The following is a 24,709-nucleotide window of genomic DNA, read 5'->3' as shown; positions in this document are numbered from 1 at the left end:
TTGAATACATTTTATCTAAAATGTGACTATTATCTGGAAAGTCCTTTGCAGATAAATACTATCTCTCCTATAAATGACTTCTAATTTGCAGTCTTTTACTTCTGTGAGTTATATTTTAGGCGTCTTGCTTTCATTTGTTTTGTCTAGACAGACCACAATTAATTCTGTTTTTCCATAGATAATGTGAATTTCTAGGTGACTCCAGGAAGTTTAGTGCCACAGTAGCTTTCCTTTTAGAACAAATCTGAAAAAGCATCTACTGTATCTGGTGCAATCGTGATCTGTGACTGCTATACCAGACATAACACAAACATCAATATATCCCAAAGGTCATCTAACCAGTGTTAAGGATAAATGATAAAAATGTTTGTAGACATAGCAAATAAGAAAGAGCAATAGCGTGCAGAGTTGTGTGACAACCATGACTTAACTCATGCAGACGTTACAAAAAATCTCAAATAGATTTGAAGGGTAATATTAAAACTAAACAAAGTATTATGACATGTTGATGCAGATGGTAAAAATGAAAAAGCGTCATGAATATAAACGCAGCCTTGTTTAGTATTAAAAAAAAAATTTGCAGTGGTCGTCTAGATCCATCAAATAGAACTAGGTTATAATCTAGATGTTGCCTTCAACAATCTCTAGTTATAGATCAAATGTGACCTTAAGTGTCCTGGAGTCCTGGACATTTCATTGTGAACCGAGGACCACAATCTGATGCCTCCATAGTCATTAACGGGAAGAAGATAGCCACAGGAATGTAAAAGATAGGGCATGCTACATGTTCCAGATATTAACACGAAAAATAAGACCGTTAAATAGCATAGACTCCTTATTTGTGAGCTTGAAACTAGGACAAAGTAACATAGTTACTGAGATTGAAAAAAGACACAGGTCCATCTAGATTAATTTTTTTAAAGACTGACATAGTATCTGACATTGCTACGTTTTGGGGTAGAGCATTCCATTGTTTAAGTTCTATTAAGGTACTTTTACACTGGCCAATTTTAGCCGAAACAACGAGCGTCGATCAACGAGACAGCTCGTGGATCGGCGCTCGCTTGCTTCTTTCACAAGGAGTTATGTATGGGGACGAGCTCTCAATATTGCGATCGCTAGTCCCCATACATTTCTTCGAGTTTGCAGCATGTCTCCCTGTTTATACATATTATATATAATATTTTAGGCTACCAAAACGATATGATCAGCCGATTAACGAGCTCGTTCATCGACTGATCATATCGTTTTGGTAGCCTAAATATTATATATTCTGCCGTTTTTAGAAATATCTCACATGTGGCTCTAGTGTGGTAATGGACTGAAACACAGGCCTCAGAAGCAAAGGAGCACCTAGTGGATTTTGGGGCCTTTTTTTTTTAGAATATATTTTAGGCACCATGTCAGGTTTGAAGAGGTCTTGTGGGGCCAAAACAGTGAAAACCCCCCAAAAGTGACATGGTTTTGGAAACTACACACCTCAAGGAATTTTTCTAGGGGTATAGTTGGCATCTTGACCCCACAGTTTTTGCTGAATTTAGTGGAATTAGACAGTGAAAATGAAAATATACTTTTTTTCTGAAATAACATAGAAATGTTAAATTTTTACAATGAATAAAGGAGAAAAATCACCCCAAAATTTGTAAAGCAATTTTTCCTGATTACAGCAATACGCCATATGTGGTAATAAACTGCTGTTTGGACCCATGGCAGGACTCAGAAGGGAAGGAACAATATTTGGCTTTTGGAGCTCAAATTTAGCTGGAATAGTTTTTGGGTGTCATGTTGCATTTGCAAAGCCCCTGATGTACCAAAACAGTGGAAACACCCCAAAACTGACCCCATTTGGGAAACTACACCCCTTAAGGAATCTATCTAGGGGTATAGTGAGCATTTAGACCCCACAGGTCTTTTGAAGAATTTATTAGAATTAGGCCGTGAAAATGAATATCAACATTTTATCCAGAAAAATTTAGCATTTTTTCATTTTCACAAAGGATAAAGGAGAAAAAGCACCCCAATATTTGTAAAGCAATTTCTCCCAAGTACGGCAATACCCCATGAGGTCATAAATTCTTTTTCATTAGAAATTAATTAACTCTTTCAGGACTGATCCATTTTTTGCTTTTACATTTTAGTTTTTCCCTCCCCGCTTTCCAAGAGCCATAACTTTTTTTCATTTTCCCATCAGTAGAGTGGTGTGAGGGCTTATTTTTTTGCTGGAGGACTTTTAGTTTCTAGTGACACCATATAAATTACCATATAATTTACTGGGAAACGGAAAATAAAATTCTTTGCAGGCTGAAATTGGAAAAAGCTGTGATTCCTCCATTGTTTTTTGGGTTTCGTTTTTACGGCTTTCACCGTGCAGTAAAAACAACAACTTTAATTTTTTCTGAGACTCACTACGATTACGGTGATACAAAATGTATACAGTTTTTTTTTTTATATTTTACTACTTTTACAAAGTAAAAACTGTTTGTTAAAAAAACAAAACGTTTTGTTTCACCGGGAGGCATCAGCTTTTTTACTTTTTGGTCGATTGAGCGGTGTGAGGGCTTATTTTTGCGGGACTGTAGTTTTTATTTGTACCATTTCTTTTACATACAACTATTTGATCACTTTTAATGATTTTTAAAAAAAGCTAAGGTGACCAAAAAAACCAGTGATTTTAGGGTTAAATAATGGTATATTGTAATAGTTCGGACTTTTACGGATGCAGCGATACCAATTTTGTTTATTTTTTTATTTTTTACAGTACTTTAGACGAGACATGGGAAAAGGGGATTTTTTGGACTTTTTTTCACTAAAATGTTTTTCACTAATAATAACTTTTTTAACTTTTTTTTTTACACATTTTATTAGTCCCTCTAAGGGAATGGAACGAGCGATAATTAGGTCGCTGGTGCAATACACTGCAATACTAATGTATTGTAGTATAATATAATTTTTACATGCTCTTGTAACAGTGCGATCTCTGTTCCTGTCCGTTAGTCCCGGGTGTCAGCTGTAATACACAGCTGACACCTGCAGAATATGGAGCGGGTGCAGTGCATGAGCCCGTTCCATATATAACCCCTCGCACTACGACATGCTATTAAGTCGTGGTGCGCGAAGGCGTTAATGAGCAGCGGATGGTGCAAAGTCAAAATTAAAATTTTCCACTGATATGCCATTTTAATGCACAATATGTTGCGCCCAGTTTGTGCCACTGAAGAGAAATACCTCAGACAATGTTGAGCGGGTTTTCCCGGATATAAAATGTCATATATGTGGACGTAAGCTGGTGTTTGGGTACACTGTGGTGCTCAGAAGGGAGCACCATTTGGCTTTTGGAGCGCAGATTTTGCTTGGTAATAGTTCTGTTTGGGGTTTTGCTGGTATTTCAGTTTATGATGTGGGGGTATATGTAATCTGTGCGGAGTACATCAGGGCATAATAAGAGGGTATAATAATGTGGTAAATAAATAATAATTCGTAGATATGTGGCTGGTGTCACACTGATAAATGGTGCCCGATCTTTTCCGCTTTTGGACACTGCACAATTTCTGTCGCTATATTTTGAGAGCCAGAACTTTTTCATTTTTTCTCCCCTGGAGCTGTGTGAGGGCTTATTTGTTGCGGGACAATCTGTAGTTTTCATTGGTACCATTTCAAGGTACATGTGATTTTTTTATCACTTTTTGTTAGATTTTTTTGGCAAGCAAAGTGACCAAAAAACATAAATTCTGACAATGTTTTTTGTCTTTTTTTTTTTTACAGTTTTCACCGTGCGCTATAAATGACATTTTACTTTATTCTGCGAGTCGATACAATTACGGCGATACCATATGTATATCTTTTTTTATTTTTTTGTGGCCTTTGCGAAATAAAATCACTTTTCGATAAAAAAAATTTATTTTCTGTGTCACCATATTCTGAGAGCCCAAACTTTTTATTTTTCAGTCAAAAAAGCTGTGTAAGTACTTGTTTTTTGCGGGACGGGCTGTAGTTTTTATTGGTACTATTTTGGGGTACAAGCGACTTTTTGATCACTTTTTATTCTATATTTTGGGAGGGTTGGTGACCACAAAATGTCTATGTTACATGTGTCTCAGTTTGGCCACCCAGTGGTTGTGATGTGAATTGTAGGTTGTCAAGATTTTTGCCAGCATGTCACGATATTGTATTGAAATGGTTTCATGGGGAATTGGAGACTTTAACCATATACAAGCAAAGGTAAGGGTGGACATATCTATATAGGGACCAAGGTATCTTTGTGTGTGGTTATAGGAACACTCAGGGGGTGTGGTGTATAACTCAGTGATTCTCTCTTTGGTGTTCTTTGAATCCCTGTGTCATGCACCGTCCCTTTAGGCTCTGCAATAGGCATCACACAGTGTATCAGTTTTACCCAGCGTGTTCCTTTAATCCAACTCTGTTTTGTTTAAGCAGAATCACACAGTATTACTGTGAAGTGTGACAACCATTAAATTCAGTGGCTACCACTACTGTCTTGTGGTACTGGTTCCATGAGTTTTAATTCAACCGAGGCAAAATGCATGGAGTGTATATGTTCTCCACGTGACCCCATGGGTTTGCTCCTTGGATTTTGTTCGCTGCTACATAGAGAAATCAGACTGGGAACATATTTGGCGTGCTTTCCACAGAAAAAGACCCCGAGTTGAATAACCGAATAACCTTCCCTCTAAAATTTATTTGAAATCTATTTAATTGACCTACTGTGTCACAATAAAAAATAAAGGCAAAGCATAATAAACAGAGGATTTTTGTTCTTTTCCATATACTCAATATATAATATAGAAATACACATTTTATGAGATATCCCTATGACAACTAAAAGCTAGCAATGGTTTCTTCTGTAGAATGGAGACTATTCAATATAACTCTTTACTATAATTTGAAAAACAATACGAACAAAAGATGAATGCGGAGAGTTTTAATATGAAATGGCTTTGGTTTTATGTTTTATTTGATGTATCATGTATACAAAGTAAAACGACCTTTTGCCATCTTACTTTTAGGTGTATTTCTTGATGTTGTTTAGCTCAAGTGGCTCTTTCTTTGTTATAATCCAAACAGTCTTTTTTAAAGACCATTATGACCTCAATGCCACTTCTACACTGGAGACAGTCACTTGAGAGATCATCTTGACAAGCACATAGCAAAGTGAAGATCACCAGGGACCGCATTTAGTGACAGCCACACATTACAACAAGAGCATAAAATTATACTGTGACATGAGTCCACAACAGAATGTCAGCAATGTAATGCTATGAAGAAAAGAGATTTCTTCTCAAAAGTTAAAAAGAAATATAAAAATCATGGCCCCGTGGAAAGCTAAAATGGGTCTGTACCACTTGAAATACAAAAGGTGTCATTTTAAAAGCTTTGTAGTTTTGAAATAATTTGGGTGCCTCAAATAAATAATACCAAGGCAAGGAAAATTTTTGCAACCCTTTTATGTAATGACCTAACATACAGTATATACTTAAAAAATTTTAAATCTTTTATTTGCCTGTATTCCAAATTTCTATCAATTGCTTTGACCATCTAAACCTCAAGCCACATATCATTACAGGTCAACAACTGATACATGTGTGCCCAAAGCTTAAACATTCTCATATAGGGGTTGTCCCTGCCAACAGGTGACGGTAATAAGTTGGGTGATCCTTCTTCCCAGAAGCCTCCATGATTAGCTTTCATTGTGGCAGGATTTGGTACACATGTAGAGAGATCAGACATGCTCAGATGTAATGTAGGGTTGGTACACAAGGAGAGAATAGTAAATAAGCACACCAAACCTGTATCACTGACAAGCCAGAATAATCAGGCACAGGAAGTAATAGGCTGTGGGTTAATATGAAGCAGCAATTATTGTGGCTGACCACAACGCAAGTGCAATGCATTACCAATCCCTAGGTGCAGAAAACACATGGGTGGGCAAAGGTAGAGTTAAGGCCCTTTTGCATGGCCAATTATCGGGCAAGCGCTCGATCATAGAATAGCACTAGTTGACGATAATTGTAAAAAGCGCAATGATCAGCAGATGAACGAGCAAACACTCGTTCATCTGCTGATCGTATCGTTTTAAAAATGAATAATATTATCCTTGTTGGCAGCACATTTCTCTGTGTAAACAAGGAGACGCGCTGCCAACATGATAATAATGTATGGGGACGAGCAATCAGAGTAGCGAGCACTCGTCCCCATCCATCGCTCCTTGTGACAGGAGCGCCGATCAACAAGCTGTCTCGTTGATCGGCGCTCGTTTACACGGCCCAGGACGGGCCATGTAAGAGGACCTTAAGCAAGTACTCTTCATAGGATAGTAGTTAAGGCTGGAAAGTATGACTGAGGTATCCAGAGTTCAAGTCCAGGTAAGCGATTGTCCTGGGAAATGTACCCCTTTTTCCTCACTTATAATCTGTCTCCAGCTGCAGGAACAACAAACTATTACGGGGCACACATTGAAATTAGTCAGGCTTCTATGGATGACTGTGGTCTTCTAGAGACGCAAACCATTGTGTATATCGCTCTCGCTTAAGCTAATTAGATGGGTTGCTGACTTAAGGAATATCCCTACACCGTCTGAGCTCAACATGGCCTTATCCACATAAAAAAGGGTGGTCTAAAGTGGATAACCCCCCTTGAAAAGGAAAGTGAAATAAAGGGAAGAATGTGCGTGCATAATAATGAGCAGCTGCGCTCTAGAGACATACTATACTAGGGATTTAAATGACTAGCAATTCCAAAATATAATGTTATTATACAAATCACACCCTGTTCAGGATTCCAGTAACACCCAGACAGGATTGTGGGGATGTCGGTAGCGTGTAAATACAGAAATTATATTGTCTTTGAAATAATGAACTGTTCCAGTGTATAAAAGTCTCCTGCTATAAGTGGTTAATGAAGTAGGTCAAAAGGACATTAGCCGTGGAAGTTCAGAATCGCACATTTCACTATTGGATAGGCTCCCAATGCAGTATATGCTTCGATGAGAAGTAAGAAGATTATACTGTGTCTATAAACCAATTCATTGTGAAGAATGCATCTGTACTACACAGTCACATGAAAATAATAAGTTTTGGCAGTACTGCCACTTGAATAATAATTTGCCGCATTGATCTAGTCGAACAAAAATAGCCAAGCATATAATTCTGTTACTGAACATGAAGAAGCCGGGAGAGTACAGTTTATACAACAGAGACATATGCCAAAAGTTCATCTGGTTAATGTTGTCACTGAAACATCTATTTAAAGGAAGAGATGTAATTGAAACATCTAGAAACAAATGTTAGAACAATATCATGTATGTACTTTCATTGTCTGGTGATTATGACACAGGTGAGACAGCCTTATATATACATTATATTCACCTGGCAGCAATCTGGAAGCCACTGAAGCTGCAGGGAAGATGAGATTGCCGTATAATATTTACAGAGCGCAGTAGCTGCTGATGGGAGTGATTCCATTCTTTACTCTATGTTAATGAATTGCTGTGCTAGGTTTTAGCAATGCTCTATAAAGTTTATTCATTTTCAGAGGATGATAGATATAAGTATATATTTTGGGGTTTGGGCAGTTTGGGAATGTAATTTAGGCAGATCTGAAGACTTACAAAACTAGCAAGAAAAAGAAAAGAAATGATGTATCACAGGGGTCAGCAACCTATGGCACAGGTGCCACAGCCGGCAGGTGGGGTATGGTTTGCTGACACCCTTCCCTCTCCCGGTGTTCAGCTTGGCGACACTGATCACCAGGAGAGAGAGCAGTGTTTCATTGTGTTTGACGCTGCTGAACACTTGGCAAGCAGACAATGCTACGCTGCTCTCTCTCCTGGTGTTCAGCGTCACCAAGCGCATAATGAAGCGCTGCTCTCTCCTGGTGATCAGCACCACAAGGAGGGAGTTCAGTAATCACTCTGTAAAAGAAAGAAATAGCAAAAGTTGGCAGCTCTCCCTCCTATGTGCACCCCCCGCAGCTGGTGTTCAGTAGTTGCTCTCTCTCCTATGTGCACCCCCCCCCCCCCGAGCTGGTATTTAGCGATGGAGAGATCCTGTGCGCTGTTCCCCCAAGCTGGTGTTGAGTAGCCGCAGTCTCGCATATATACACCCCCCAAATCTGTTGTCCATTAGTCGCTATCTCTTCTGTGTGCAGCATCCCGAGGATGGTATTCAGTAGCCGCAGTCCCTCCTGTGCGCAGTTCCCCCTAACTTGTGTTCAGTAGCCGTGGTCTCTATTATGTACACCCCCCCAGCTGGTGTTCAGTTACCTCATATGCACTACAGATAGATCATCTTTGCAAAGAAAGTCAGGGACAGTGGCCACACTGAAATGTATGTTTAATTAACTGATTATTGATTTATGTCACATACGTGGTAATAGTTTGACTTTCATGGTTATATTGCACACTGAGTACTTCATCATTGAATAATTTTTTTTTCATCGGCACTCCATACAAAAAAGGTTGCCTACCCCTGATGTATCATATGGTCAAATATTTTGAAGGGATATTCCTGCCGTGAAGGGGATAGGTAATATATGTTTGATTGCTAGTTGTCGGCACTCCAGCTACATATAACTATATAGCAGCTATAGAAAATACTTTTTAAGTGATAAATGTTGATGGCTGAAATACCCTCCTATTCATAGTTAGGTTAAAGTCAAGACACAAGAAATGAAAAAACTGTTGACCTGAAGACATCTATCTATCTATCTATCTATCTATCTATCTATCTATCTATCTATCTATCTATCTATCTATCTATCTATCATCTATCTCATATCTATCTATCTATCTATCTATCTATCTATCTATCTATCTATCTATCTATCTATCTATCTATCTATCTATCTATCTATCATCTATCTCATATCTATCTATCATCTATCTATCTATCTATCTATCTATCTATCTATCTATCTATCTATCTATCTATCTATCTATCTATCTATCTATCTATCTATCTATCTATCTATCTATCTATCTATCTATCTATCTATCTATCTATCTATCTATCTATCATCTATCTATCTATCTATCTATCTATCTATCTATCTCATATCTATCTATCTATCTCATATCTATCTATCTATCTATCTATCTATCTATCTATCTATCTATCTATCTATCTATCTATCTATCTATCTATCTATCTATCTATCTATTTATCTAAATAGTAAAGTCCAAATACAATGTCAGCCGCACAGCTTTGTAAATCGTAGGTGGGTGCCGACCTGCCCAGGTCAGGGCTAACAGAACTGCTGTAGTAGAATCCAAAAATCAGGCAGCACTCCAAGGTATAAGCAAAGTAGAAAAAGGTGCTTTATTGGTCCATATACACACGACGTTTCAGCTCAACACAGGAGCCTTCCTCACTTGAGATGCCTCACTTGTATGCCTGTTTTACTTAGAGAAACTCTGTCACCACATTATAAGTGCTGTATCTCCTACATAACGTGATCGGTGCTATAATGTAGGTGACAGCAGTGTTTTTTTATTTAGAAAAACTATCTATTTTTATCACGTTATGAGCGATTTTAGCTTTATGCTAATTAGTTTCTTAATGCCCAACTAGGCGTGTTTTTACTTTAGACCAAGTGGGCGTTGTACAGAGGAGTGTATGACGCTGACCAATCAGTGACCAATCAGCGTCATACATTTCTCTCCATTCATTTAGTCAGCGCATAGGGATCCTGCTAGATCAGTATGTGCTGTCTTATACTGACACATTAACGTTACTGAAGTGTCCTGACAGTGAATAGACATTGCTTCCAGCCAGGACGGGATGTCTATTCACAATGCCGACACTTCAGTAACGTTTCTGTGGTATTTACAGCAAAGCAAGTGTAATCTCGTGAGATCACACTGTAAATGACAGGTTACAGCAAGATTACGCTTTGCTCTGAAGCAAATCCCACACAAACGTTAGGGAAGTGTCGGGATTGTGTATAGACATCCCGTCCTGGCTGGAAGGAATGTCTATTCACTGTCAAGACATTTCAGTAACGTTAATGTGTCAGTATAAGACAGCACATAGCGAACAACGCAGTGTCACTATGCGCTGAGTAAATGAATGGAGAGGAGTGTATGACGCTGATTGGTCACTGATTGGTCAGCGTCATACACTCCTCTGTACAACGCTCAGTCGATAAAAAGTAAAAACACGCCCAGTTGGGCATTAGGAAAGTAATTAGCATAAAGCTAAAATCGCTAATAACGTGATAAAAATAGATTGTTTTTCTAAATAAAAAGCACTGCTGTCACCTACATTATAGCGCCGATCTCTTTATGTAGGAGATAGGGCACTTATAATGTGGTGACAGAGCCTCTTTAATGTGCCATTTATGGATTGTCTGCCATCTTAGTTCCTTCTTCCCCTGTGATATAACTCCCCTAATGCAGATTAAATTTCCCATGATGCTTCTATCTTTTCAGAACCATAGGGGGTGGAGTCTCATCACACTGTACTTGCTCTGCTCTGAGTCCTATCTAAGTGCAGCAAGTGAGAGATCAGTGACATAGAACAGCTGTCCCCTAACTGCAGAGTCTCAGTGTATCCTATGCATTTCATCATGTCTCCCTGTCTTCTGTTTCTGCATGTCAGTTTTTACACAGGAGACAGTGGCTCCTCATAGAAATACACTGGACACTCTCTACACACAACATTCACAGATAGTATAGACAGTTAGTGTGAGTCAGTAGAGGTTTATAACTCTGCTACTAATCATTGGAAGTACTCACCTATTATATCATTGCACTATTATTAGTGACCACCCATTAGAGTTTTTACGGCGGCCACTAACGACTTTATTCCGATTCAGTAGCCTCTTTATGGCACTGAATCTGAATAAATAATCACCGCTAGGAGCAGTTAAATCTCCCTGCTCTTAACTACCGGAGGTAGCTGAGGGCTGGGAGCAGACCTGCTTGAACGGGTGAGATCGATATCAGTATCGCTCTGAAACATTTTAATGCCTCAGATGCAGCGCTCAATAGCGAGCACCGCACCTGAGTGGTTTTGGAGGGAGGGGGCTCCCTCTCTCACCCCCACCAGCAACCTGCTATATGATCGCAGGGTGCCGGTGTCTTCTATGGCAGCCGGGAGCCTAATAAAGGCCCCCAAGTCTGCCCCTAGTTAATACCTGCTAGGCCATGCTAGAGGCATGGCCTAGCAGATGCCTGTCCGTTTTACACGGACAGGAAGTAATACACTGCAATACAGAAGATCGGGTGATCGCATAGTAAAGTACTTTAGTGGGACTAATAAAAAAAATGTTTACTAAAAGTTTATAATAAATAAAAATCCAAAGTAAAAAAAGATAATTAAAAACCCACTTTTTCCCCATTACAAAATGCTTTACTATGAAAAAAACGAAAAAAGTAAAAAATATTTGTTATCGCCGCAACTGTAACGTCCCCAACAATAAAGCTATTACATTATTTAACCCACTCGATGAATGTCGAAAAAAATACAATTAAAAAAAATGCAAGAATTGCTGTTTTCTGGGCATCCTGCATTAAAAAAAATTTGTGATATAAAGCAATCAAAAAGTCGCATGTACTCCAGAATAGTACCAATAAAAACTACAAGATCTACCGCAAAAAAAAGCCCCATACAACTGTATCGGCAGGAAAATAAAAAAAGTTATCGCTCTTGAAATATGGAGACACAAAAACAAATAAACTTGAAAAAAAAGTGTTTTTACTGTGTAAAAGTAGTAAAACATAAGAAAACTATATAAATTTGGTATCGCTGCAATTGTAACAATCCGCTGAATAAATGTATTGCTTTATTGATACCACTCAGTAAACGGCTTAAACTTAGGACGCAAAAAAGAGTGGCAAAATTGCTGTTTTTTTTCTATTCCCCGCCAAAAAAAGTTAATAAAACTGAATCAATAAATTATATGTACCCTAAAATGGTGCTATTTAAAAATACAACTTGTCCCGCAAAAAACAAGACCTTATACAGCTATGTCGACGCAAAAATAAAAAAGTTATAGCTCTTTGAATGAGACGATGGAAAATCTTACAAAATTGCTCGGTCATAAAGGTCTAAAATAGGCTGGTCACTAAGGGGTTAAATAGGGTAGAAATAATCTCTTCAGGAGCACTCTAGAATGGGGGACATGCAGAGGAACATGGAGGGGGAGCTGGATGGGGAGGGGAGGTGTTTTAAAGCTGCCATTAGGGATTTGATAGGTGATGATGTAATCCTGTCGTTTCAGCCACACAGTAAAGAATAACCTCCTGACTACACATGAGAGCATGGTCTTTCCTGGTAGTCAGGTTTAGATCACATGACTCAGCGGCCCATAATGAAAGGGGTCAAAATGGATAGATGCAACTCAGCTGGGAAGAAACAAATGACACTGCTAGAGTTAGCAAGATATGTGCAAAAAAAAAAAAAGTTGCCGGCGTGCTTCTTTAAGTTTCTCATATTTACATTTGAAAGACTCCTTAAATAGGAAGATCTACCCAGGGCCAAGGGAGAAAAAAAATGTGGCACTGAATATGTAATAGAAAGTTTCTCTGAAACAGTAAGTAATGATATAAAATTTCTCCCCAAAAATTATTGGAGCTTCAAATAAACATCTGTCCAAATGTTTAAGGTAAAAATTATGAACCTGCGTTATCATGATGCATATATAGGCCACCTTCTAAAAATAAAATGTAATATTGGTAAAATGAAGGTATATAAAAACACACACAACTGAGATAAAATACAACTAAAAAAGTTGCCTTTGAGATTGAAAACAATATGGAGAGTCTCATCTCATCAGCCTAGTCAGCGCGTCAGAAGAAATCCTTTAATCAACAAGTACATTGTGTCAATGACGGTGAAGGTGAACTATGGTGTAAATTAATTTAAACATTTTTCCATCTCAGATTCCTCTGTTTCCATGGACACTGACATCAAAAGTTTATATCTTCTCTTTATTCACACTTGCACGTTTCATTTACAGGCGCAGACTTAATTGTTTTCTTTATTTCACCTTGTGAATCATAGCATCTCTATGTGACTGACTAAATACCAAACCATCATCAGTGAACAGAAGTCTACAGTGTAAAACGAAATCATTTTAACCCCTCTCTGCTGCAGCCATTTTTTCCATTTTCAATTTCGTTTTTTCCTCCCCACCTTTCAAAAGCCATAACTTTTTTTTTTTTCTCCATACATAAAACGGTATTAGGACTTGTTTTTTTTGTGGGAAGAGTTGTAGTTTAGGATACCATTTATTGTACCATAAAATGTACTTGGAAAATGGAAAAAAAAATTAGCGTGGGGTGAAATGGGAAAAAAAAGAGTCACTTCTCCATTGTTTTTTGGGTTTCATTTTTACGGCGTTCACCGAGTAATAAAAGCAACATGTTAACTTTATTCTGTCAGTCAATACAATTACGACAATACCAAATTTATATAGTTTTTATGTTTTACTACTTTTACAAGAAAAAAATTGTTAAAAAAATTGCTTTGTATTGCCACATTCTGAGAGTCATAACTTTTTTATTTTTCCTCCGATTGAGTGATGTGAGAGCTTACTTTTTGTGAGGCCAGTTGTAGTACTTTTTGATCACTTTTAATTCCATTTTTTATGGGAGATGAGGTGACCAAAAAACTGTGATTCTGGAGTTTTAATTTATAATTTTTACGGCGTTCACAATGCGAGTTAAATAATGTTATATTGTAATAGTTAGACGCAGTGATCCCAGTTATGTTCATAATTTTTTTTTACATGGCTTTTAGGGGAAAATGGGTAAAGGTTTTTGTTTTTTACTTTTAATTTATTTATTTTACATATTAAAAAAGCTTGATTTAACTATATTTGTTATTTTTTTTTATAAGTCCCCCCAGGGGACTTGAACCAGCGATCGTTAGATCACTTACGCAATACACTACTTTACTGCAGTATATCAAACCTGGCAGGGCTTGATAGGAGTAAAAAGAAGGCAGACCTGGGGCCCCAGGCTGCCATGACAACCATTGACAACTCGCGTTCACGTCGCCGGCGGGGGGGGGGGGGGGGTGGATGGAACGATTTCTAACTGTTTAGATGCTGTGGTCGCTATTGACTGGGACATAAAAGGGATTAAATGAGTTTTCCTGATATTATCAAATTTGTTGTTATATGAAGCACCTACACACCAAAACAGTCCAATATGATATATCTGATTTTAACCCCTTCCCGACATCCGCCGTATATATATCCGTATCATCACCGCCGGGTGCCAGCTGTATGTTACAGTTGGCACCCTGATGTAACGGCCAGGACCGGAGCTAGCCTCCGATCCGGCCAATTAACCCCTAATAATGGCCTCTCGGTCTGCTAGTAAGGGAAGCCCCGACTGGAGGCGGAGCCTGATCGGCTTACTGTCAGTGAACAACTGGCAGTTCTAATACATTGCACTACATAGGTAAATCAATGTATAAGAACATCAATCAAACGGTTGGACCTTCAAGTCCGCTAGTGGGACTAAAAAAAAAGTAAAATAAAAGTGTAAAAAAAAAGTGTAAAAAAAAAAGTAAAAATAAAAGTCGTAAAAAATAAAATATGTTTCAAGTAATAAAATAAAACACAATCGCACTTTTTCCCTTATCAAGTCATTTATTATTGAAAAAAAATACATACATACAGTATATATTTGGTATCGCCGTGTCCGTAACGACCTGAACTATAAAAATATTATGTTATTTGCCCTGCGCAGTGAATGCAGTAAAAAAGAAAAGAAAACCTAAGAAAAAAATACTGCCAGAATTGCTGTTTTTTTGGTCACTTTGTCTTCCAAAAATTGAAATCAAAAGTTAACATGGCGACAGAAAAAATACATTCTTTTTACAAAAGTAATTTTACTGTGCAAAAAGTTGTAAAACATAAAAAGGTGCTATAAATTTGGTATCGCCAGAATCGTACTGACCCACAGAATAAAGTTGACATGTAATTTATGACACGTGGTGACACACTCTATAAAAAAAAAAACTATGCCAGAATTGCTGTTTTTTGGTTACCTTGCAAAAAAAAGGATAAAAAGCGACCAAAAATTTGCATGTACCCCAAAATGGTACCAATAATAACTACAGCTCGTCCCGCAAAAAAACAGCCCTCATACCACTACGTCTATGAAAAAATAAAATAAGTTAAGGCTCCAATAAGTCAGGAAATAAAAAATATGCGGTTGTGCAGGCCCGAGGGGAACATTTCTTCTGTTTCAAGAGGCATATTGTCAAGGCCCTAAAATTAAGGAATCAGGAAGGGGAGGGCCCAAACATATCTGCTGGAAGCGAGTGTGCACGTATTACACCAGGACAACATTTTCACAGTAAAATTCCCCAAACTGCAAAGGTGCAGAGTGTGTACCAAAAGTGGATAAGAAACGATACCATTTATCAGTGCGACACTGGCCTGTGCATAAAGGATTGCTCCACAGCGTAACACACATCTATGGATTATTTTATTATTTTTTTACCCCATTATTATATCACCTGACTATGCCCCTGATGTACTCTGCCCAGCTTACATGTACCCCCCACATTATAAACTGAAATACCAGTAAAACCCCAAACAAAACTACTACCAAGAAAAATCCACGCTTCAAAAGCTAAATGGCGCTCCTTCCCTTCTGAACCCTACAGTGTGCCCAAACAGCAATTTACTTCCCCATATATGGCATACCCATACCATACCCGGGAGAACCCTTTTACAATTTTTGGGGTGTGTGTCTCCAGTGGCATAAGCTGGGCACGACATATTTGCCACTGAAATGTCACATGTCACATCTAGGGAAGATTTTTAATTTTTACTTTGCACCATCCGCAGCGCAATCATTTATGGAAAAAGCCTGTGGGGTGAAAATGCTCCCTACACCCCTTAATAAATGCCTTGAGGGGTGTTGTTTCCAAAATGGGGTCACTTCTCAGGGGTTTTATTTATTATTTCACATCAGAGCCTCTGAAATTGTGAACCAATAGTTTGTAAATCACCAAATTAGGCCCAATGGTACTCTTTCACTCCTGAGCCTAGTTGAATGTCCAGGCAAAAGATTAGGGCCACATCTAGGGTGTTTCTAAAACCGGGGAAACACAGCATAAAAATCAGAGCGCTGTCTTTTCATGGTGGCACAAGCTGGGCACCACATATTGGCATATCTATGGAAAAAAAATCCCATTTTCACTCTGCAACATCGAGCGCACACTAATTTCTGCAAAACACCTGCGGGGTTAACATGCTCACAACACCCCTAGGTGAATACCTTGAGGGGTGTAGTTTCCGAAATGGGGTCACTTCTGCGGGGTTTCTACTGTTTTGGTCCCGCAGGGGCTTTGCAAATGTGACATGTGACCAGTAGCCAATCCAGCAAAATCTATACCCCAAAAGCCAAATGGAACTCCTTCCCTTCTGAGCCCTACCATGTGCCCAAACAGTCGTTTATGACCATTTATAGGAGAAATTTCTTTACAAATGTTGTGGTTCTTTTTTTCCTTTATTTGTTGAGAAAATGAAAATTGTTGAGCTAAAGCTACTTTTTATTGAAGAAAAAGGATTTATTTTTAAATTTTCACTGCCCAATTCTAATAAAATCTATGAAACATCTGTTGGGTCAAAATGCTCACTATACCCATAGATGAATTCTTCAAGGAGTGTAGTTTCGTGAATGGAGTCACTTTTGGGGGGTTTCCACTGTACTGGTACCACAGGGATTTGCAAAAGCAACATGGCGCCAAGAAATCAATACAGCAAAATCTGTACCCCAAAAGCCAAATGGTGCTCCTTCCCTTCTGAGCCCGCCGTTTGCCCAAACAGTAGTTTATGACCACAAATGTGGTATTGCTATACTCCAGAGAAGTTGCTTTACAAATGTTGGCGTTCTATTTTTCCTTTATTTGTTGAGAAAATTAAAAAATTTGAGCCAAAGCTACGTCTTATTGACGAAAAAGGATTGTTTTTATTTTCACCGCCCAATCTTAATAAAATCTATGAAACCCTTGTGGGGTAAAAATACTCACTACACCCGTAGATGAATTCATCAAGGGGTGTAGTTTCCTAAATGGAGACACTTTTTGGGCATTTTCTCTGCTTTGGTCCTTTAGGGGTTTTGCAAATGCGATATGGCCTCCGCAAACCATTCCTGCTAAATTTGAGCTCCAACAGCCAAATGGCGCTCTTTCCCTTCTAAGCCCTGATGTGTGTCTAAACAGCTGTTTATTACCACATGTGGGGTATTGTTTTACTCGAGATAAATTGCTTTACAAATGCTGTGGTGTTTTTTCTCCTTTAGTCCTTGTGGAAATTAGAAAAAAATAGCTAAACCTACATTGTCTTTGAAAGAATGTAGATTTAAATTTTCAAGTCCAATAATTTGTGCCATAAACCTGTGGGGTCAAAATGCTCACTATATCCCTAGATAATTTCCTTGAGGGGTCTAGTTTCCCAAATTTGGTCACCTTTGGGGGATTTCCACTGTTTTGGCACTGCAAGAGCCCTTCAAACCTGACATGGTGCCTAAAATATTTTCTAATAAAAAGGAGGCCCAAAATCCACTAGATACTCCTTTGCTTCTGAGGCCGGTGCTTCAGTACATTACCACACTAGGGCCACATGTGGTATATTTATAAAAACTGCAGAATCTGGGCAATAAATATTGAGTTGCATTTCTCTGGTAAACTTTTCTGTGTTACAAAACAAAATGGATTCAAAATGAATTTCTGAAAAAAAACAATGATATTTGTAAATTTCACCACTACATTTCTTTAATTCCTGTGAAACGCATAAAGGGTTAAGAAACTTTCTAAATGCTGTTTTGAATACTTTGAGGGGTGAAGTTTTTAAAATGGGGTAACTTATTGGGGGTTTCTACTATATAAGGCCCTCAAAGGCACTTCACAACTAAACTGGACCCTGTAAAAATAGCCTTTTGAAATTTTCTTGAAAATGTGAGAAATTTCAGCTAAAGTTCTAAGCCTTGTAATATCCTAGAAACATAAAAGGATTTTCAAAAAATGATGCCAATCTAAAGTAGACATATGGGGATGTTAATTAGCAACAATTTTGTGAGGTATAACTGCCCGTCTTACAAGCAGATACATACAAATTTAGAAAAATGCTAATTTTTGGCATAATTTTTGTGTTTTCTACAATCAAATACTGAATGTATCGAGCAAATTTTGCCAGTAACATAAAGTCAAATGTGTCACGAGAAAACAATCTCAGAATCGCTTGGATAGGTAAAAGCATTCTGACGCTATTACCACATAAAGTGAAACATGTCAGATTTGAAAAATGAGGCTCTGTCAGGAAGGTCAAAAGTGGCCAAAGCGGGAAGGGGTTAAATAGAGTTAGAGCTGGGGTGTCAATTTGACAGTCACAGAAAGCGAATACAGATACAGAGCAGACAATGTTAAAATGTGAAGGCTACAACTGACTAACCAGATCTTTCATGTCCACAACAAAGAGACAAATTTGCATTTCTTTGGAAAAGAATTGACCACCAGTGTTGTTACAATGATTTTTTTCAGATTAGCAAGATGTGCATAGGCAGTTACCTCATGTTCTCTTTCCTGTGCACTGTCACATACATTTCATAAACTCTTCCCTGAGGAACAGCCCCAGCAGGAATCAGCAAGCTCACTCCTAAATAAAAGAAAGATAAAAGAAACAAATAGAGAAATCAATTTAATAATAGCAAATTATACTTGTAAGGGGAAGGCAGGCAATTTATTTTTCAAGCTTTCATTCATCTTTCCATAAAAAGAATTCATTTTACAGGGCAATGTCGGATTTAAGTCCTCAAAGCCAAGATGAGAAATGTTGCCATGGCAATTGAAGTCCTACTTATGACTCTCCAAAGCAAAATAATTGATATAAGGTGAAAAGGTAGAAAGGGCTATAAAAGAACATTTTTTTTTTCTTTTTTAGAGAAACAAACATTCACTCTTACATTATAACAACACATTCAATGGAAGTGAATGATAAAGAAAAGTTCAGTTTTTGAACTATTTTTATTTTATCTCAATAAAGGAAAGATGCATTGTGTTTTATGTTAGCCAGAGCCATCATGGCTTTTCATGTGTTGGTCGGTAACCCTGTGTTGAGAAAATGTTATACTCACAGTTGGCACATTCATGAAAGTTTCTCTAGGCTGGAAATTTCTTAAGGTTGCCACATACATAATTAGCAGCCTAAAGTTGTTTTAGCCGGCAGCTATCGCCCCAATTACCAAATTGGCATGCGCATTTCCTAGGGGGACCCTGAGGATAGGAACCCAAGGAGCAAACTAAAACCACCCATATAGAGGTGTTTGGTGGTAATATGTGGCAATTAAATTGTAGTATTATTTGGGAACTACATGGCTCTATTTGGACACTGGATATTAATCGGGCAGTATATGGTAATTATTGTGTGCTGTATATAGCAGTATTATTTTGACACTATATGACGAAATTAAAAGAAAAACTACAAATGGAAAGCAGGGGGGCTCTACTATGTTTTTTGGCTCTGGCCCCATTTTCTATGAAATGGCTCTGCTTGCAGCCCACAAATCAGTGGAAGATCTAGTAAGAAATTATGGGCTCTTCAACATAATTTTAAGCACAAACATATATATATATATATATAAATATGTATGTATATATATATATATATATATATATATATATATATATGTATATATATATATATATATATATATATATATATATATATATATACATATATAAATTTGTCACTAACTAATCCATTGTAGCACCTAATCTCAATTCTAAAATATGTTGTATACATATATATCTTCCATTGTCATATTGTACTTGTATTCATCACTTCCCTCCCATGTCCCTTAACATTCCTTTACCTACCGGAATTAGGAATGATCAGGTGTCCACCTAGTGAGTTGAATGTTCCAAACGCTGTACACGAAGGGTCTGTTTGCCTTGCAAGACTTTGGTTCTTCATATTGAGAGTGTCATGTTCTAGTAAGGACTGTGTAATTTGAGGAGAAAGTTTTGAGGCATAGTCCGACAAATCATCTTGAGGTGTTACTGCACCAGAAGAATTGTACACTTTGATTTTCAAATTAGGAAGAGGGTCAAGGAGAGGAGAATTGGTCATTGGGATCTTGTCAGAGACATCATGCAGAGCATAAACAGGCCCTCTGTACATTGCTGCTGCAGTTGTCAGGTCTGGAGGAATTGCCAGGAGATCTAAAGACAAAAAGAAAATCAAGATCAGAGGCTTAACAAGTTTATTTAAAAATGATGTCAGTGTAGAAATATATCATCACACTTTGCATTTACACAATATCATTCTATGATTTATAATGCTTAGCAGTTTTTTGGATTCGGCAAATAAAGAGTGAAAATTTTCCAATTTACTTTCTGTAACAATTCCTCACAGTTTTCAAGATCTCTGCTTGCTATCATTCAATAGGAACTTTTATTATTTACATTCAGGGGCTAAAAATCTGTCCTGGTCATGTGATAGACACACCGATGCATGGCTCGTTACAATACACAGCTCTGATAATTGAACTGTAACTGTAACAAACCATGCAGCTCTGTTTCTATCACATGACCAGGACAGATTTTTAGCCACTGAAAGTAGACAATGAAAGTGTATATTAAATTACAGCAAGCAGATATCTTGAAAATATGAGAAAAAGATGCAGAAAGTATATTATGCAACAAATAACATTTATTTACTGAAACCAAATTACCCCTTTAATATGCTTGTAACTTGAACGTCGACCATGCACTGTACAAAAATCACCACATGACTGAAATGGTTGGAAGTAAATGAATGATACTGAAATACATTTGTAATTATTGTATGCAATAAGTGATATTTTGTTTCTTTGTTCTTCCTAGAAATAGTCCAATATAATAGTACAAGAACAGTAGTCAAGGGATTGGTATTGCTTTGCAATAGAACTTATGAGTGGCAACCGGTCTAATAAATCTGTAGTCAATGGAAGCTTCAAGAAACAAGTTCATGTGTAAGAAAGTTCTCCCAGTGGTTCGTGTCCTTTATACTAAGCATATGCCATGAGTCCACTAATGCCACCCTCCCATGCATACTGTATTTACACCATATGTGCTACATAGCTGGGCACAAGACACGTACCACTCCTCGAGTGCCAGCTATGCGGAAAGGAGTAATGTAAGAATGGGTTCCCTCACTATGTAGATAACTATTGTAAATACGGCTCTGGTTGTGTCGAGTAAACCTGTTATATCGAATGTAACCAGCACGTCGAATTAAGCAGTTTCCTAATAGCGTGCACTATGGGAGAGAAAACCGTAAGATTTAGTACTTGCTGTTCATCTTCATTTTACTTCCCTCTGAAAGCCATTATGTAATGAGGAAATTTAATTTGCTTATTAAACCTTCTAGAAAGTTCTACTCTGCAATCTTATGTTTTCCTCAGTAACAGCACATGTGGCACACGTTCACTTTTTATCTATTCTGACTCAACATGTGGAAACTAAGAGCTATTTGCTTTTTATACAAACAGAATCCGGGAGGGGTTACTAGATGTACAGTAAAAGTCTCTGGCGGTTCCTTTCTTTGAAAATGACATATTCTCACAAATAAGATACAGAAGTGCGTTTGGAAAAAAGTATAGTCCTTATTCAAATTTTATACCAAATTGATTTTTCTATCAGATGTGAGAGAAATCTAACTGTCAAATCTGACACAACTGGAGTCAATTTAGTGACACATTGCAACAACGTGGCATGGCAGCTTAAGACAACACCAATCATTTCCACAAACATTATTTTCAAAGACTTCCGCTCGGTCTACTTTATAAGGAAAACTGGCACCTTAGTTGTTGAGTGGCAGATATAATTTCCTTGAAACCGTATGTAGCATTGGCCATGAGCATATAACATTCATTTTAGTTCTTGATGCTATTCCTCAAACCCTACAGATGAAGCCTGTACAACATAAGGACACTTAAATATCTATTTCTGTTTGCTATTTATTTTTTGTGTCCAACTGCAAAGCATTGCCATTAAAATAAAAAGTCTTAGCAGCTTTCATTTAGTTAAACTAACCACAACATTTAGAAGCAGCTCTTGCCGGATTTATAAGGGTTGTACAGGATTAGATAAACAGGGCGGCTTTCTTCCAATCTGTCGACATGTTGTGTTTGGATTCAAGTGTTTACTCTGTTTCAATGGAGCTATGGCCGAAATTGTGCGCTACAGCCTCATTCATAGTTTACGGGAACGATGGAGATAGCCGAGTTCTGGGCTCGGTTGCCTCTGTCAGTTCCATAGTATTTGAACTTCGTAGCAGGATGCATGCTCGTCCACCGCTCTATTCAAACAGTGGAAATGAGACCCCCCCCAGTCTGGTAATCGGTGGGGGTCACAGTGGTCAGACCCCCACCAATCTAGCAATCTAGTAACTGGTTACAACTGGAATGCGCCTTCAAAGATAACATAGATTTATTTTGGTGACACATTACTCAACTTTTTGGTTATTTTAGTCATGAACTGGCTTAGAGTTTTATAATTGTTTATTGCACTTGGTTATAATGTTATATTTTTGTATTCTTTATATCCCACAGACGTTATAGAGGAGATTTATTAAGTCATTTGCACCAGTTTTATGGCAGAAACAAGTTGAACATTTTGGCAAATGACTATTTTTAACAAAAGTTTGTGACTTTTTACACCAGCACTTTTTCAGAAAAGTGAGCAGGGTGTAGTTGGAGTGGAGGTGCCACAGAAGGCCCACTAGATTACAATAAATTACTCCAGAAATTGTGCATATCTTAATAAATTTAGTGTATCTTACTCCAGCGGGCTTCTGTTTAAGACCAGTGTATGAAATGCTTAGTAAATTCCCCCCTTTATCTATTAAAGTAGACATACGTACTAGGAGAACATTTATAAAAGACCATTTAGTTTATATTAAAAATGTGAAAACTATTTTTTAATATCTTACTCCTATTCTGATAACTAATCACTTAAATCTACAGACCCACAGCTCACGACAACATTCCTTGTTCTGATTTCTGTCAGTTGTACTGTTGTCATGCAGACCTTGTATGGATGGAAATCACCAAACACAACAATAACTACGTCCTTCCTGGCTTGAATATTGACAGTTATTTATGTTTATGGGGGACATTGATATAGATGGTGATTTGGATTTACACAAGGGCTTCATTACAACCCGCACCTGCAGAAATCAGAATAGGACATATTGTCAGACTTCAATTGGTACGGTCTTAGCATAGAAGTAAGACATTCCCGTACAACAAATTGCTACCGTTTTTCAGGTCATTTTCAGGGTTGAATTTAGTAGAATAGGAGGTTAGAATGTATTTCAGGAAGTGTCATCAGGGAATACATGGGTACTGCCAACAAATAGCAACTGACATATATCCTACTAATATAACGAGGAACAAAATAATCAAAATTGTATGTGATATAAAGATTAGATACTGTAACTATGGTCATTTCTTTGACACATATAATTATCAATTGTTGATTTCATAGTACTCTGTGATCATAAGAGCACTCACCTTGTCTCGCAGCTTTTATATTGACTGCTTGGAATCCACCATTCAGTGCAGAAGTGTCAATAATGTCAGACTCAAAACCTCGATGGTTCTTCCGATAGACAAATAAAGCTATGATGACAGAGATGGCGAGGCACACGATCACAGCAATGACGATGCCAACATAAAGGGCGACATTGTCCGAGCTTGGAGCAGCTAGAGGTAGCAATGATAACTATGTTACTAAAAGATAATAGATTTCTATGCCATTAAATAGCTTGAACTTCTTACCTTGATAATGTTATAGAAAATGATAAATGGCGTCTAACAAACATGTACATTATCGCTGGTCCATTACATAACCTTTACAAATAGGAGCTTGTCTGTAAGAATTATATCATTCTAGTAGTCATCTTTTTACTCTTACTAAAAATATATATTTTAATAAATTCATGTAAGAAGTGAAATGTTACAGATATAAAACTTGTATTAGAAAAAGACTATACTGTATTATTATTAATCAAATTGGGGTATCCATAAGACAGCAGCAGTAAATTATATTCTTTGTAATTGCCCTTGGAGGGAAACTTTATATTCTATTGCCTATTGAAGGGCCTTATAGAAGCTAAAGAAAATTCTCTGCAGTTTCGTCCCTCTTTGGTTGGTTCCTGCCTGAAATATTATATATTAGGATATTGGACTCAATGCAATTGTACCTCCAAACTGAAAACTTGTGTATCAATAACTATACAAAAATGTGGTTTACACAATAGCAATGACTTAAAGGGGTTGTCCAGGATAAGAAAAAGGGTCTCCTTTTTCCAGAAACAGTGCTAGACTTGTCCATTGGCTGTTTCTAGTATAGCAGCTCACCCCATTCACTTGAAGACACCGGACAGAGTCAATGGACAAGCATGGTTCTGTTTCTCGGACAACGTGAAAAGCTTTTTTTTCTTATCCCGGAGAACAGTTTAAGTTTTCAAACCATAATTTTTCTATTAGCTTTGTTCAGAAACTTATACATTGTAGTTTCCTTTAAGCCATACATATATTTATTGTAGCATAAAAGTGAGCTTACATACAATTACTGGTAAAATAGAAAGCATTGCAGGGGATGCCTAGGAAAAATATTAGAATTGTGCAAAAAAAAACAGTCATTGTTTTAGAAACAAAGGAGATCCTATACATGTGTGAGGG

The 24,709-nt window shown here is 37.5% G+C and overlaps 1 protein-coding gene across 2 annotated transcripts in view; it reads right to left on the bottom strand.

Annotated features, from left to right (window-relative positions):
- Window positions 1-24,709, bottom strand: part of UNC5C (unc-5 netrin receptor C) — a 323,806-nt gene that overhangs the window by 21,008 nt on the left and 278,089 nt on the right. For both annotated transcript variants that reach the window (XM_075860650.1, XM_075860651.1), the window contains 3 exons: window positions 23,537-23,728; window positions 19,857-20,201; window positions 18,549-18,636 (listed from right to left, as the gene is read on the bottom strand). In XM_075860650.1, coding sequence (XP_075716765.1) covers window positions 18,549-18,636; window positions 19,857-20,201; window positions 23,537-23,728 — 625 coding nt within the window. The remainder of the gene's footprint in view (window positions 1-18,548; window positions 18,637-19,856; window positions 20,202-23,536; window positions 23,729-24,709) is intronic.

Source organism: Rhinoderma darwinii, chromosome 1 (genome assembly GCF_050947455.1).
Source record: "Rhinoderma darwinii isolate aRhiDar2 chromosome 1, aRhiDar2.hap1, whole genome shotgun sequence".
In the NCBI taxonomy this organism is placed as follows: domain Eukaryota; kingdom Metazoa; phylum Chordata; class Amphibia; order Anura; family Rhinodermatidae; genus Rhinoderma; species Rhinoderma darwinii.
Note: the sequence above shows the minus strand (reverse complement) of the source record. Positions and strands in the feature narration are given on the sequence as shown.